Source organism: Mangifera indica, chromosome 7 (assembly GCF_011075055.1).
Source record: "Mangifera indica cultivar Alphonso chromosome 7, CATAS_Mindica_2.1, whole genome shotgun sequence".
Taxonomy (NCBI): Eukaryota; Viridiplantae; Streptophyta; class Magnoliopsida; order Sapindales; family Anacardiaceae; genus Mangifera; species Mangifera indica.
Window position 1 is genome coordinate 17,035,724 of NC_058143.1, and position 16,906 is coordinate 17,052,629.

Below are 16,906 nucleotides of genomic sequence, written 5' to 3' on the forward strand. Positions count from 1 at the left end.
TTCTCTAACGAAAATATTCATTTATAAACAACTTGGTAAGTTTAAAGACACAATTTAGGTACTTCAGTAGCACATGTAACAGCTTTTAATTATTTAACATCAGCATAAGTATCTCTGGTAATGCTACAAAGGGATAGAAAAAAAAAATTTGAAGAATAGCCTATAGATGTTGACAGTATTCATGGTTTATCAGCAAAAATCATCGTTACAAGGGAAAAAATTAATGTAAACATCACTTAATGCTACAAAATGAGATTGTTTAACTGCTCTACTGCTTGGGATGTGCTTCTTAATCCCTCGGAGCCGCAGAGAATATAAAGAGAAACCAGTAACATGCGACCCTTATTGTATTCTTCTATTCAGCATCCCTGAGGCTTTCACTTGTTAGCCACAGCTTCTTTTGGATAACAAAAACAGTTTCATCTCCATCCTGCTCTAAATCTGAACTTGCATCAGCGGTTGCCAGTGCTTCCCAATGTAAAGCTGCCAGATACTTCTTTACAAAGTCTACTACTGATTGTTTATCACGGATGATAATGAAACCACTAGGCCTTAGGATGCGATCCATCTCAAGCAGCAGATCCTCGCCACTGCAGCCCTTTTTCTCAATGTCGGAGAAGACAGACCAAGCATGAAGTAAATCGTATGTCCGGGGGTATGTGGAAAAGGCTTCACACCTGTGAAAATTGTTGATCCAGAAAATCACAAATAAACTTCAAAGTAAGTTTCAACATTTCCTAACACCTTCAGGAAAGACATCTCGGGAGTAAAGGTCAAGATGTGAAAAAAAATGGTCAAATTAGTTTACGAAATATCTGGGTTGAGTTAGATGCTTATTTCACCATACTCAGTGTCAGTAGGTCAATTTATGCATACCAGTTGTGAATAGAGCCAATCAAGCCTCTGTCATATATCAACTTGAGAGTGTTTGGTCCATCCTCAGGGACAACATTCATCACCCAAACATCCTTGTCCTTCAAGGAAGCAGCAAATGACCCCAAGTTTGCTTTCATATCCATCACGTTCCTCAAAGTATCTGATTCAATTTTTGGACTCAAGAGGTTCCAATAACTCTCCACTCTTTGTCTCCAAATTTCCTGTAGAACACCAGCAAATACTGAGGTTCAGGTCATTGTTTACATGTAATCACTATATAGCACTTCCAGTACATGTGCAGGCAAGCAGTAAAAGAAACATGTAGATGAAAGAAAGCTTCCTTTATTACCATGTCTTTCTCATACATGTCACTGGAATAGCCAAAATCAGTAAGTCCAGGAGGGGGTGCAGTCAATCTAGCCGGCCAAGGAGCCAACCCACTCCCTTTGGCTTTCTGATCGTCTGATTGAAACGAACAACACTTTTAGTCAGCAAATAACTTCAGGCTCACCTTGTATCATTCAATTGAAACATGTTAACAGTAAGTTTCTCATTACATTGTATCAAGAGAAAAGCGAAGCATGCAAGGATTATGTTACAGGATAAAAACAAAAAAATTTTAAATTTTCTTGGAGAAAAGATAAAGGACGATTAGGGATTGACAAGATCACTGTAATAGAATAACAACTACCGAAATCACATCTAATTGCTAATTTGCATCCAATGGTTTTTAAATCACACCAAATCTACAAAGCTGACAGCCATCTAAATATAAAATAAATGACAACAATGAGCTAACATAATGAGACTACAAAACTGAAATGGACACTTTAAGCAGCACAATGTTCTTGTGTGACAAGAAAGATTCATGGGGCTAGATGAGGATTTAAAAGAGCACTGAAACTGATTTCTAATATATATATATATAAATATAAACAACGGGAACCCATGGATAAGCATTCCCTCCTTTATAGGTGCATGCTTGTATTCCAACCAAGTCTTCAATTCAATTTCAAGATCTAAAGTAGTGTTTTCAGCAAAAAAATAACCTTTAGAATACATGTCAACTATAAACTAACTACAAGTAAATTTCATGTTATAAGGAAGAAATTTGTGGAATAGGACCATAAAACACAAAAACAATGGCAAGGCAGCAGAAAAGAAAAAGATACTCACAGTCAGAGTACGGTGTGATGCAAGCTTTCATTGGCACACCCCAAACTGCATCGGGATCATCATCAGTGCGACAGAGAGGGGGATTTGTACCAGGTGCCCTTTCCATATAACAGTCATTTGTTAGAGGTTTTTGCCAGATAACAGTTTGGTTCCTCTTTGCAGCTATTCTCCAACACATGCGTTCCACTAGGGCACTCATCTCTTTCCATATCCTGAGATCCTCTTCATCCTGTGCATAAGCTTCAGGAGATGAGTAGGCAAAATAGCCTCCTGGTCTAAGCAACCTATCTAGCTCAAGAAGAAGAATTCCATCCCTTTGAAGCCAGTCAATCCTACAACGAGAGCAGTGAGCTAGTTCAAAAGATCTGCTTGGGTAAGGAAGCCTCTTAGTTCCTAAAACTCCAAGATATGCAGGAATTCCCCTCTCTAGCGCAAACTGGATTTGGTTTTGATGCACATCGTTGGGTGCTAAGGACATGGCTATGACATCAGATGAAAGAAGATAAGCTCCAAAACTTGCAACACCACATCCAACATCAAGAACTGTTCGTAATTTCCCTCCATTGTTTATTTTGTTGCCGGTAAAGTTGAGCATCTGCCAATTCAAACCAAAAATTTATTATTGCTTCATTTGTGCAGTAAAAGACACTCCAACAATAACTATGTATCCGAGAACCACAAATTCCATAACAGTATATAAGTATATCATAAACTAAAGCACAGAAATCAGCAGCCTACAAGCCACTTTATAGAAATAAGAACTCGAAACAATTGATTTCTATCTATTCAATAATAATACTCCACGGATAGAGGAATACATAGAGTTGAACATAGTTAAATAAGAAATTGAAAGATTTCGTTGAAATTGTTCGTTTGGAAATTTCCCGAAAAGCTAATCATAGGTTCTTCTCTCCATCGGAACAATAGGGCCGTTATGCTCATTACTAAACTTGTTGAAGAGATGAAATAGAACCAAGGTATATCTTTTTGATCAGAGGTTGAATCGATCATCAGAAAAAAAGGAGGTGAGGCAAATGACATGCAGTGCCATGTTTATTGCCACACCAAATTGGGATACAAAACTTAAAACACTACTTCATAAAGGTGACGGCACTAGTTAAAAAAGGGATTTAAGATCGAGGAATGATGTTTTCGTTTGCGTTCTTTTCTTTTTTGTGTCCATCAATATGAGTCAGCAGGCTTACATTTGCAATTGAAGCAATATACTTATCAGCTCCATAGTGGAAATGAGTGCCTCCTCCAGGGAATACAATCTTGTCACCTTTTACAACCATCCAATTCTGATCAGACTTCTCATGAGCAAGATGAGTGTGAGGAATGTTTGCTTTCCAAACTTCATCTCTGCTTTTGGGCCACTTAACAGGGATCTGCAACAGGAAAAGAATCAGTTAATACTTAATAATAGGCAAGCCTCATTCTTTATTCATCACAAAAAAGAAGCTGAAAGTATGACCTGAATTTAATCATGATAAGACAACCATCATAATAGTAATAATGCAGTGCATTTTTAATAATCAGTTTCAACAAATTCTTACCTTGTATCCAGGTGGAGGAGGAATCAAGCAATTGTACCGCCTCTCAGGAGGTGGGCAATGACGTTCATAGTGCTCCATCAATAACAAATCCAGCTTCAATCTCATTTGATATATGAGATGCCTGTCTAAGCAGGGAATTAGTTCTGAATGCCGATCATCACAAACCTTCAAATTTAGAAAAAAAAGAAAAAATAGGTAAAGACGACCATCACTAAATGAATGACGTAGACACAGAAAAAGCTTACATGTTGAAGGGAAAAAAACACACTTAAGGTTAAACAACAGAAAGGAGGCAGTAACCAGAGGATCTGTCGCACTTCGCAATATGATACTTACAGGGAAACTCTTCGGTAAAACATCATCATCTCCATTTTCTAGACCAAATTTTGAAGATTCATCTTGCTTTCCATCAGTATCCTCATCCCCACCCAAGTAAGAAGACCCTAGTTTTCTAGAAGTTTTCCCGTATTCAAAAGCCGATGCAGCATGGTTTGAAGAGCCAAAAATGGATCCATAATATACATACAAAAAACCAAGAAAAATTGCAATAACAAAAACAGAGGTAATTAAACGCTTCTTTTGACTTCCATCAGATCTTCCCCTCATCTTGTATTTAGATTTGAAATCCTCAAAACAATGTCTTCAACTTCAGTCAAAGAACTAAGAAATCAGAATGCGGGTCTCATCATACATATATCTTCACGGTCAAGTTCACAATCCAATCCTTTGCCACCCAAAGCCTTTGATATCAAGAAAAAGATAGTACAAATTCTTCAAAATTTCTCAGATAGGCCTCACTGATCAACCTATAAAATTACCAAAAAGAATAAAATTCAATATATTTGGCAGATCCTGAACCAATATCAGATAGGCCACACTAAAGTAGTGAACAAGTCATATGCGGAAATCAAACACAACTGAATAAATGAAATCATTACAACTTTATAAGTATGTCTAATAACTAAAGATAAGATGCGTATAAACTTTACCAGTGGCTCAAATTATAATAGGTTCAACTGCAAGATGCAAGCTTGTTTCACAAGAATTGAATCTTGTTCAAAAATAAAACCAAATACTTAAAATTTCATTTTGAATTTCGTTTTACATAATTGAAGAAAGAAAAAGGCAATAATGTAGAATGATGTTAACTAATTGCAACTGTTTTGCCAAATAACAACCCAGCAATGAAAGGGATTGATCCATTGAAAAAAAAAAAAAAAAGTAAAGATGAGACATTTAACTTTACAACTACTATTAACGGATCTCCAATTGTTATGAGTTGTCATAAAGGAAAAAAGAAAATGACAGCTGCAGAACTCGCTCAAAGAACTCAAATCTCACAGATCTAAAACACGAAACAAAAATAGAAACTTAAACAAAATCAAGAACACATCAAGTTGACTCATTCCAGTATCAAATATAAACGATCAAACACTCGAATACAAGAAACCGAACTGAATAATTAAGTTAAAATCTCAATCTGCATTTAAGAAATAATTCAATCAAACTAAGACCAAGAAAGCAAACTCAATCAGATCCCAGTAAAAGCTCAAACTTTAGAGTTAATCCCAGAAAGAAAACAAAAGAAATAAGCATAGAAGACTAGAAGCTTACTGAGTTGCAGTGAAATAAAAAAAAGGGAAACGTAAGATCTAAGTGAGATAGTGTGTTGTTGTTTATAGGAAGAGACACAAAAGAGGAAGCAGTAGATCTATGACTTTGGCTACGCTTTTAGTAATTATGGGCAAAGCGAGGAAACGAGAGACTTGACTTAGGTAAGAGAGAAAAAACTCTGCGAGCAAAGCCTATCTACCTGCAACTTTGCTCTGGTGAAAAAAAAAAAGGAGTCGGGGTGTTAAATATGGAAAAAGAAACAATTTTGAAGATCCTCCCTTGATGATAAATACGGAAATAGAAAAAAAATCGATATAATATAATAATTAATAAATAATATATTTATAAAAAAATTAAATTTGTATATAAAAAATAGAATATGTATATATAAATTTAATATAGTACATTATTAATAATATATTTTTAAAAATACAATAATATTATAATACTTTTCATGAATCTCTTATTAAAAATTAATATAAAAATTTAAATATAAAATATTTAATTAACTATTAAGTATAATATAACATAACATATAATCAAAATTTTTTATATAATAAATAATATATCAGCCAATTGAGAAAAATAAATAAATTAATCTGTTTAGATTTTAGAGTTCAGATCATAGTGAATATTTGTATAAACTACAAGAAATGAAAACATAAACTTAGGGCTCAAAATTAAAAACGAAATGTTGTTAGACTTTTTTTAAAGTACAATGGTGTTTTCGTAAATAATTAAAAATAAAAGGGATAATTTTGTACTTTAAATTTAATCAAAAATTCAAAAATATATTAAACATAAAACAAAACTTATAATTCATATTTAATACAAAAATAATGTAAAATATGCGTTTAATATGTTTTTTGTTCAAATTTTTTTTTAAAGTGTTTAATATGTAAATAATACGAGAACATTAATTAAATATGTATTTACTAATTAGGATCCTCCCTATGTACTTATCAAATTTATTATGTGCAATTGTAATGGTTTTTGATTATGTATCATTAAACAAATAATATATTGTTATTTTATCTTAATTTTTAAATTTAAAATATTATATATATATAAATATTTTTTTATTAATTTAATAAATATATAATTGAGTAATATTAAAATTAAAAAAACCACAACTACGTTACTCAATAAGGTTTTGGTCAATGATAATAAAATATTATTTTAAAAATATATATTTTATTATTAATATTATTTTATTTAGTTGACCAAATAATAAAATTATAGATATATTTTATTACCAACTATTAATGTGACAAAAGTAATATAAATATTTATCTCCACCTTACATTTTGTTATAATTTTATCTTAATTTATTAATCTTTTAAAATAAAAATATCTCAATTTTTAATTAATATAGTAATTAACTTGAAATTTTTTTTAAATAATTATAACTAAAAATATTTAAGTAAAATAATATATTAATATTTTTTATTATATCCAATCAAATACAACAATTTTAGCAAATATTATAATAATTTACATGTATTAATATTATAAGTAATCTAATTTATTGAGAATATTTCATTTTTAGTAATAAAAGATTAATTAAACCAAACATACCCTAAATATAAAATAATATCAATTACATATCATTTATATATCCAATTGTAAACTCAAAACTGTATATACATAATATTATCATATATGAAAGTTATATTTTTAAAATAATGTTATGTGTATACATTATTTAATATACAATTAGACACACAAATTATGTGAATAAATATTACTTAATTTTTAATTCAAAATTATCAAATTATATGATAACATATCATTTATATATTTAATTATATAATTATAAATATATATACATAGTTTTATTGATATTTTATATTTGTTTTAATTTGAATTCGAGTTTTAATTATAGGCCAAATGACAATTCCCCCCTCCCCCCAAAGTTTTGATGAAATGACAAATTTTTTCGTTTTATATTTCATAAAGTAAAAAACGGTTAATTTTTAAAATAAATAATTGTTCTGTAATTTTATTAAAATTATAAAACTAATATTAAATTATTAATATATTTTAATTAATTTAAAATTTTATTTATAAGAGCTTTTTAAAAAATATTATAACTCTATCTAATTTTATAAATATAAAAAACAATCATCCATATGTTCTATCTATCTCTTTTCTTCACTTCTAAAATTAAACAAGCTTATTCACTCCACCTTTAGCCAAAGTAAAACCCCATTCGCTTCATCCTCAACCTTAAGTATATTTAGTTAACATTCAATTTTGTTTTTCCATCTTCGATCGAAACTCCATCAACCAAATTTGTATTCATCATCCCATCTTCAATCAAAACTTTATTTGACTGACTTTCATTTTTATCAATGTATCATCACTTCATCTTCAATCATAAACAAGAGGTGGTACTTTATCATAATCAAACTCGTTTTAAATGAGTCAAATAGAATCATTCTCTCTAACATATGTTTAGGTTTTGGGTATAACACATGAAGGTAAGAATACAATTGGTCTAATTCTTGACTCAGACTTTACTAGTTTTACCAAATTAGGGTATTAAAATTAAGTAATCTTAGTGTATATTGTTAGGAATATCAATAGAGCAATGTTGTGTGTACACAATGAGGTATACAGATAATATATTATTATGTGATTAATATTATTTTATTTTTAATTTAAAATTATTTATTTACATAATAATATATTATATATACACTTAAAAATACCGTATACATAATTTTATTAATAATAATATTTGACAATTATTTATCCTAATACGCCATGGATCGGGGAGGAGCAAGTGGGCTATTATTATTTCGCTTAAGGGATGGGCCATAATGAACAATCCTTATTGGGCTGTCCCGTTGTACTAATTTCGAACCACTTTTAGGCTCATAATTTGAGCACTTCTTTTTTCTTTTTAATTAATTACATATATTTAAAACAAATAAAATTTTTAAAAAAGAACTAAAAGAAAAACATTAACATTAAGTTCGTTTGGAGGGATAACCCGATAATATTTTTTTTAATTATTAAAACTATCTTATTTAATTTGTGAGGTAATAAAAAAAATTAATAAAATAATTATAATATATTATTTCAATTAAAATAATTTCTAAACAAATATATTGGCAATAAGATAATTTCAATTGAAAAATTTTTAAATAAAGTTATGGGCAATAAGATAATATATTGAACAAATAATTTAATTAATTAATTTCATAATTTAACAAATATAAAAAATCTTAATATATTATTTAAAATTTTAACAAACAAATAATAATATATACATAACAATCTTTTAGATAATCTATCTTTGTATAATTCTTTTATTTTTTATAATTAAAAATTATCCAAATCACACATACTCTTAATATTTTTTAAAAATCAATGAAATTATATCAAGCATAACCTCTAGATTTATGGCTTTAAACAATGCAATTCTCCTTTGCTTGTTTAGGTGCACTATGGGCCTAGGTGGGCTCTGAAACTTGCATCTCGAACCAGATCGAGCTATAAAATTTTAGTTTTATTTTAATATTAAAATTATATACATAATTTTTATACATAATTTTATATATAGATAATAATATATTATTATATAATTTATTTATAAAAATAAATGTAATATTTAATTTTAATTTAATTTATCCGTTCCGAGTTATGATCCAACATTGAATAACTCGGTTTGATTCCGAGCCTACTAATGCCTTGGTAATTGTGAAACAACCAATGGCCGACTAACTTGGGAAAGCAAACATTTCATAAAGGAGTTGGAAGGTATAATTTTTAATTTTATTTAAGTTTTTGATGGACTCGATTTTGACAGGTGAGAAGATTTGAAGGGTAGAGATGGAAACAGATGGCAAAGATGGGAAGGGGGAGCAGCGGAGTAACCGGAATAAAAGGACGGTGATATAAAGTGGAGACATGAATGACAGGAGAACACGTGCAAAGTTGAATAAGTGAGTGGGGTGGAGCCCAGAGTAACGGTGATTACTGGTAATGAAAGACAAGTGAGTGATGGTGAGTGCGTAATTCTCGTACCATTTTTATTTTTGGCATCTTTTTAGGATTCTTTGCATCAATTACTTTAACTACTGTTCTTTCCTTCCCCACCACCGCTTTTAATTCAATTTAATTCGCTCTTCAGTTCCATCAGGGATTTTAGTTTTATTTTTGGTAGAGATGGGTCCACGTAGTGATAATTGAAAATTAATATATTTATATATTTTAGATATATAAATATATATATTTATATATATATTATTATATAATTAAAATATATATCTATTTAAAATAAGTACATATAATTTTATTATTTTTAATATGCTCACTCATACTTAACATTCTTTTTTTTAACTTATGTAACATGTTTCTTATGAGCATCACTCTTGGTTAGTAACAAAATAATTTTTTAAATGATCATAGATTTCAATAGATGTGGAACACTTGGCAATGTGACCAAGTATACTCTTAGATATTGAGGTTTTAGAGCTAACTCGTGAGTAGTTTGTCAAATTTTTTCCAAACACCATATTTAGGATTTACTTCGTCAATACTGGTTAGGTTAGATCATATCTTACGGAAAGAAATTAAAGGCGCTGGACACGAAAGCAGACATGTTAGATGATCTTCGAGACCAAAAGCTCCTATCGTAAAGAGAAACCTGCCCATGCCAGAATTGATAGTCATCCTTCGTCAATTTTGGATTCATTACTTGTAAACTTGAAGTGGGGAAATTTCCTGGCTGTGGCAGGTGGCAGTAGAGAGTTCATCACTGCTTGTCTCCTTGCCTGACAAGTCTGGAGTGACGGAATCAGAAAAATTCGCCATTAACGCAAGTCGAAAGGCTTTGATAGCATGAAACGGAAAGTCAAAGTGTAAAGTACAAAAGAATACTAGAGAATTTGAATATTTCCCAAGTTTTCATAAAAGAACTCACAAAGACTACTGTTTTATTTAAGAAAATTGAAATTCAAATAGAAGGAGAGAGAAAAACAGTCGACTCCTCTTCCAAGCAAAATGCCCGTATCAATAATTGTTCGAAGTGTACCGTTTGTGTCTTTGGTCCTTTTTACTTGCTTGTAATTAGCATAAGTTAACTTATCATGCCAAATCACTTTAAAACATCGGGTCTTTTAATTGATTTGATTTTAATTTGAATTTATATTACAGTTCATAATTCTTTATAGTATTAGAACATCGTTTAAGAGTTCTTAGTCAATGATATAATTTAGTGGCAAAGTTTGCAATTGTTACTCTACAACGCCGATGTCTTCTGATTCATCCCCTTGATGAAACACTCATCAAGATGAAGATTGTAAGAATGCCTAAACTCACTTTGTTAATTAGTTGTTTCATCGTAAGTTCAAAATTACATTGAGACTATTGTGACAAGGAATATGAATCTTATGAAAAATAAATTTGAGTCTTCATATAGAGGAATAAAATATCAAATAAGGCTATAGCATAATAATATTTATTTTTATACATTGTTAATGTTGAAAATTATTATTGATTCTACAAGTTTTTTTTCTGCCAACACGTTGTGATCCCAACTTCTGATGGCCTAACTAATGCACGATCTGAGCTGATGAATTTCATCACTAATAACATCCCATGCATCTACCTCTTGATATACAAAGTGTTATATTTTTAATTATGCTTGAAAAACTTATGTATTATATATAAATATGTTGATAATATCGAAACTGAAAATACTTTCCGAGGCATGGTAAAGAAGAAACCTGAGTTGAAAAACATGTGGATATCAATTGCTGATAAAAGCCCGGTACACCTACCCTTTGCCTATCTTATGTATTTAAAGATTACCAAGATAAAATTTATTTTATTATAATTATATTATTATTTATTTATTTTTATTTCAAAGACAAAAATAATCTAATTAGTTAAAGATATTTAAATAAAATAATATACTAATATTATTTTATTATATCTAACTAAATACAATAATTATTTATATATATTAATTTTTATTAAAATTTATCAAACATAATAATAATAATAATTTATAGTAATAATTTTTTATATAATCTATTTTAAAAATAATTTTTTAATTTTGATAATAAAACATTTCCTAGATCAATCGTACCCAAATGGTTTTACCCATTTAGAAATACATGTATGACACAATATTTGAATAAAAATATAACTAGAAGTCAAATAATCAACGTATAATATATAAAGAAAGATGCATACGAGAATAATGTTGTAAAGATAAAAGAATATAAGTTGTGTATAATAATTTGTATATACAATTTATACTAAAAACAGCCGCTTTTCTCAACCTCTCACCGGGTTAGTGGACAAATATTGTTAAAAGATGAATAGATGCATGAATGCAAATGATAAAAAGTTAATTCAATAAATACACATGAATAATGTGATACTAAAACAGCTCTAAGACTATGAGAATTTAGGATCAATTACAACCACATACCCTAAAACCTTGTATACAATCTTGGTGCGAGAAGCATTAAAGCAAATTTTCAAGTTATATATTATAAGAATTTGTTATTATAAAAGTCCCCTCGTAATAAATTTTACTCGTCACTTAAAAAATGGATGAAATATGTATATGAGCAATGTTATGTGTACATGCTTAGACATTGCCAAGTATTTTGAAAGAGGAAGTCTTGTGTAAGATACTATGATATCAAGATCAGCAAAGGACTCTAGGTTTCCTAGTGGGGAAAATTACAAGGGCACATACTTAAGCATTTACTTGAATTAAGAACAAACACAATATAAATAGCTGTAAGGCAAAAATATTTCTGATCGCTTAGCTTATAAACTAAATCCTGGTAGGTACAAAGTAGCTCCAATAAGGTAGCTTCCTAGGTGTTCTATTCAATCTATTAAAGTTCAAACAAAAAGCATGTTCTGGTCAAGATAATGAGGTGGCATTCAACTATACAGATGTAAATGGACTTCTATAGATCAAAAGGTTCCTCGGGTGCTAATTTTTCAACCGGATTCTACCCTTCTTAATATCAATAACCTCAAATCCATTGGCAATATTTAGTGGTTCTCCCAGCAATCAAACAAAAATATACCACTAAATGATATAATTGTGAATGCATAATCTGAAGGAATGGTGCCTAAAGACATTCCATATTCTCTATTGAACACTTTAATTCACAGATGCATAGAATTTAAGTACGATTGACATCAATAAAAGGGGCATCACTCAGAAGAATAAAATCTAAAACTGGAACTGCAATTGCTTGACAAACAAGAATTTTATAGATTTATTATAATGCCTGGTTGATTCTTGCCCCCGATTATTTATCAAGAAAATAGAGTAATACTATGTGTACCCACTTTGAGTATACATTTATATATATTTTCATGTGAATAGATATTACTTTATCCTTAATTCAAAATCATCCAATCACACAATTGTACACATTAAGTGTGTACCCATTTGTATACTCCACATAGGTACACATAGTTTTGTCAAAGAAAATATTACAAAAGGAAGATCTAGTATCAATGTGGCCCCCTTATCATCACAAATATATAATATAGTATAAAAACCAAAATTGTTAAAATAATAGCCCCTTGTAATAGACATTAAGCCGTTCTAAATTATTTTGATAGCTCTTTTTAATTGGTCCATTGATTTAGATATGGAAACATCTTGATGTAATCCTACATCAGAAGAAAATCCTTTATTATTTCACATATTGTGGTAGTTGTGTGTCTATTAAATCACAAGGCAATCAGCCAGTCAACCAACAAAGAAAATCACATACATTTATACAAAGAAGACCACATCTTGCTTCAAAACTGCAACAATATTAGTCTAGAATTAGTTCATTCAAGGAAAAGAAGAAAATTCAGCAAAGCAAATAATGGGAAGCAAACGTCTATATATCCTAAAAAATGTGCATGAGCATAGATAGATATCATGCATAGGAAACAAAGAATATTCAACAATCAGCATGACATGAGAGAGTCATTATTTGTTGGCTGTCGGCAGTTCTTATTTGTTTAGTAGATTGGCTATTAAATCACAAATAAAAATTCCAACACAACCCCAATAATACTAATTAGTTAGACAGTGATTGGCTTCTTTCAAACATCTAATGCATTTAGTGGAAAGCTTTCAGGATGCCACTGTTTATAGAGGCTCATGTGATCATAAATGACCCTTCAGTTATTTAATGATATGCCCTCTTTTGGGAACATCCAAGACTGATCTGACACAACGGAGAAATAGGACCTGGATTTAGATAATAGAATGAGACCATATGAATCATTCAAGACAAAAAGACTCAACCTATTATTACTTAATTTATTGATGAATAAGCTCAAGCTAAAACTCAATAAAAATAGCCACATTTATGTCAAAATGCAATCTATTCTTTCACTGACATTGTAGAAACTCCATTTTTATGCTAAGTTACTAGTAATACGTCAGCATTTGCAGGCCTTAGTTTTCTTTCTTCAGCCTATATCCATAAAAAGCTTTGTAATATGTAATCTGAACAGTGGATGAAAAGCAACGACGACAGGAAGACAAAGGAGTAAAGTAAAATGAAACCTACATATATAGATGATACTAAAAATGTACAAGAAATAGTGATGGACAAATCTGAAAGATGATATCTTGCATTAATACCTGAATGACCCATTTATAGACTGTGATAATAAAATATTATCAAATAAACACGACATGATCCGCAAATCTATTAATTGTCATCAAAGGCTTTTCAAGGTACATTTCAATGGCAAGGCAACGTTGGATGTTTAAGTCATAAACATATTAATAGTACTGCAACTATTACAACTTCTACCGATATACATTACCACTGCCATTACTGTTTTCATCAAATAAAATGGCACTTGCAGAATGCCTATAAGCAATAGTAGTGATATCTTCCAAACTAAATAAGCATACTTGAATAATTTAGAAAGAGATAAAAGTACTGAAAGAAGATCATGCAGCATATATAAATTACTATAGGATAGCATACCCATGAAAGGCTAATTTATGTGAGATCTTTAGAACCTCTCCTTTCATTCATGCAGTTCCAGTGGAAGGTGGCAACGGGAGGCTAGAGGAGGGTGGTGGGGGGCGCTTTCGCTTCTTCTTTTCGTAGCTGATTCCTCTTGCTTTTGCCTGTGAATCACGAACTTCTCGCAAATAAAGCCTGACTGCTCGAGCTCCAAAAGGGTTCGCCTCAGGCTTGCCACCGTGCTCCTCGAAGGCAGCTCGAAGACGGCCGATGAGGGCGTCGAGGCTCCCCCAGGCCTGGCGCAGTGGGCAGGGGCAGGGAGCGGGAGGGTTTGGATGGCCAAAGAAGGGGCAGAGCTGGGTATGGACTTTGGTCTTGCCAAACTGGTCAAGGTACCTCAAAAATTCAAGCACATGGGCACCGCTGCAGCGGTCTAGCGAAAGAGGCGGGCGGTGATTGCGGAGATACTGGCCGAAGGTGTTCCAGTCTCGGCGCTTTTGGTTCTCATAGCGGCTAAGAGTGGAGGGAGAAGAAGCTGAGGATGATGACGCCGTTGAAGACAAGACAGTCGTGGCAGTGGGGGAAGCGCTCACGGGGAGAGCTGTGTAGTTCCTTGTGGGAGTTGTTAGGGTTGCTGCGTTTGTGTTTGAAATATCAAACTCTTGAACCGGCTCCATGAGGATTTTTGTTCAACAAGCTTGAAGGAGCTGCACAGTAGAGAGAAAATCAGCTGATCGATGTTGAAGGTATTAGTTTTTATAAGCTGCAAGGTGAGTAGTGGAGAAAGTTAAAAACTTGAAGGGTTAGAATGATGAAGAAAACACTAAAACTAGACAGAGGAAAACACTGTTCATGAAGGATGCAGAGAAGGCATTTGAGAATCACACATGGATCGTTAATAAAACGAGCTGCGAGAAAGTGATTTAAACAGAAGCAACAGTTAAGAAGAGAAAGAACTTACTAGTATTAGGTTAATTTAAGAAGAAAGAAAGATGTGGTCAAGACTGACGATTTTCACTGTTCATGAATACCCAAAAGGTGTTTAATTTAATCACAGCTAAATTTCACCTGGGGTTCAATAATGCCATAAGAAAGAGAGAAATAAGACTTCGCTTTGAAGAAATAACAAGATTGGGATTATATAGAAGAAGGGGAACCGAATCCGATAGCTAAAGTAAGCTATACAGAAGGCTAAGATATAGTTTTTTCTCTTTTGTTTCTCTGATGCTTCTTCCTTCAATCATCAATCCTAGAAACCTTGAAAGGCTGATGATGTTGGCGGGGGCTTTTGCTAAAAAGCTTAGTTTTTAGAGCTTAGCAGACATTTTTTTTTCCCGAAAAAGGGGAAGCAACCGAGTTCATACTATTCCTGTAAGGGAAAAGAAGTGGGTAAGTGAAGGGAAACCCGATTAGGGCTTTTATGGAAAGGAACGCTAGAGTGTAACAAGCAAAAAATTCCAGGTGGCAGCAGGATGCTCAGCAATTCTATTTCTTCCAATATTTATAGCTAGTTAAGTGGACATACCAAACTTATTTTAAAAAATGAATAATACTATTCAATTTTAATTTCATACAAACCCCTCAAGTTTAATTTACACATAAAATACCCTTTTTGTTGGCTATCTTTGTTTTTTTTTTTTAAATAAAACTATGTGTATACATATTTAAATATATAGATAATATTTTATTATTTAATTAAATAATTTTAATTAAATATAAAATAACATTTAATTACATAATAAATATATTATTTATATATTTAAACTATATAAAAAATATATATATTATATTATTGTAAAAAAAAAAGTGATTTTTGAACTCTCCTATTTGTAAAATCAATCATGTTTTTTCACCCCTCACCGAAAATTGCTACAGTATGGTTACATGTTTTAAACTAAGATATAGAATTTCAGATATGAATAACATATTACCCATGTAAAATATCAAAATTTATACGCGCCCCTCGTGAATAGGACCAACCAATTGTATGTTTCCTTTTCATTATTTGAATTTTCACTTAACATTTTTCACCTGGAGGACCTCTAAAATACTTGCTATTCATAGGCATTGGCTCTGAACTTCTGAGAATTAAATATGTCAAGTTCAGAAAGCAGTTGCTGAACCTGAAAGCGCTTTTCAAGGGCTTGAAAAGTCCTTAAAGAAGATGGTTTCATTTTTATATATATATATATATAATTAAATATTATTTAATTATATCATGATTGATAACATATTATATATTTATTTAATAGTATGTATACATAATTTTATTTATATAATAAACTTAAATGAACAATGATGATTGTCTATTTTTATTGGTTTTGATTTTCTAACATCCACTCATAAATTAGAGAATTGGGTGTGTAGACTGGTGATAGATTGATCACTAATCATTAGATTTTTAACGAAACAAAGATGATATTTTAGTCTAAAAAATCTAAACGCTAATAAGATAACCCAAAAAGTTTTTAAAAAACATGACTAACAACTACCCAACTTTTAATTTTAAAAAACATTTTATATGTCAATATGAAACTTCAATGGGAAGTATGCTTTAGAACTAAATAAATATATTTGTTCTTAATTATTTTTTTAAGGTATAGAAAAATGAAAATACCTTAACCCATTATTGTTTCTTTGAAAAGAGATGGTAAAGAGAAAATCTTAATGATAAATTTCTTCAAGGGTCTCAATATACATGGTAAAAAG

The 16,906-nt window shown here is 30.8% G+C and overlaps 2 protein-coding genes across 3 annotated transcripts; both read right to left on the reverse strand.

The window, feature by feature from the left end:
• Window positions 1-5,451, reverse strand: LOC123221876 (probable methyltransferase PMT3). Its single transcript, XM_044644839.1, has 8 exons — window positions 5,223-5,451; window positions 3,945-4,414; window positions 3,609-3,773; window positions 3,258-3,440; window positions 2,053-2,647; window positions 1,226-1,338; window positions 877-1,097; window positions 1-677 (listed from the first exon to the last, which is right to left on the reverse strand). Exons 2-8 carry the CDS (start codon window positions 4,212-4,214, stop codon window positions 356-358), a joined length of 1,869 nt encoding a protein of 622 aa, XP_044500774.1. The 5' UTR covers window positions 4,215-4,414; window positions 5,223-5,451; the 3' UTR covers window positions 1-355.
• An 8,445-nt stretch (window positions 5,452-13,896) lies between these two features.
• Window positions 13,897-15,681, reverse strand: LOC123221878 (protein LIGHT-DEPENDENT SHORT HYPOCOTYLS 4). 2 transcript variants are annotated; one of them, XM_044644845.1, is made up of 2 exons: window positions 15,159-15,681; window positions 13,897-14,904 (listed from the first exon to the last, which is right to left on the reverse strand). In XM_044644845.1, the coding sequence occupies exon 2, from the start codon at window positions 14,872-14,874 to the stop codon at window positions 14,263-14,265; it is 612 nt and encodes a 203-aa protein (XP_044500780.1). In that variant the 5' UTR covers window positions 14,875-14,904; window positions 15,159-15,681; the 3' UTR covers window positions 13,897-14,262. The 2 variants fall into 2 exon arrangements, with proteins under 2 accessions (XP_044500780.1, XP_044500781.1); XM_044644846.1 differs by having other exon boundaries at window positions 13,897-14,960.
• Between the last annotated feature and the right edge of the window lie 1,225 nt (window positions 15,682-16,906).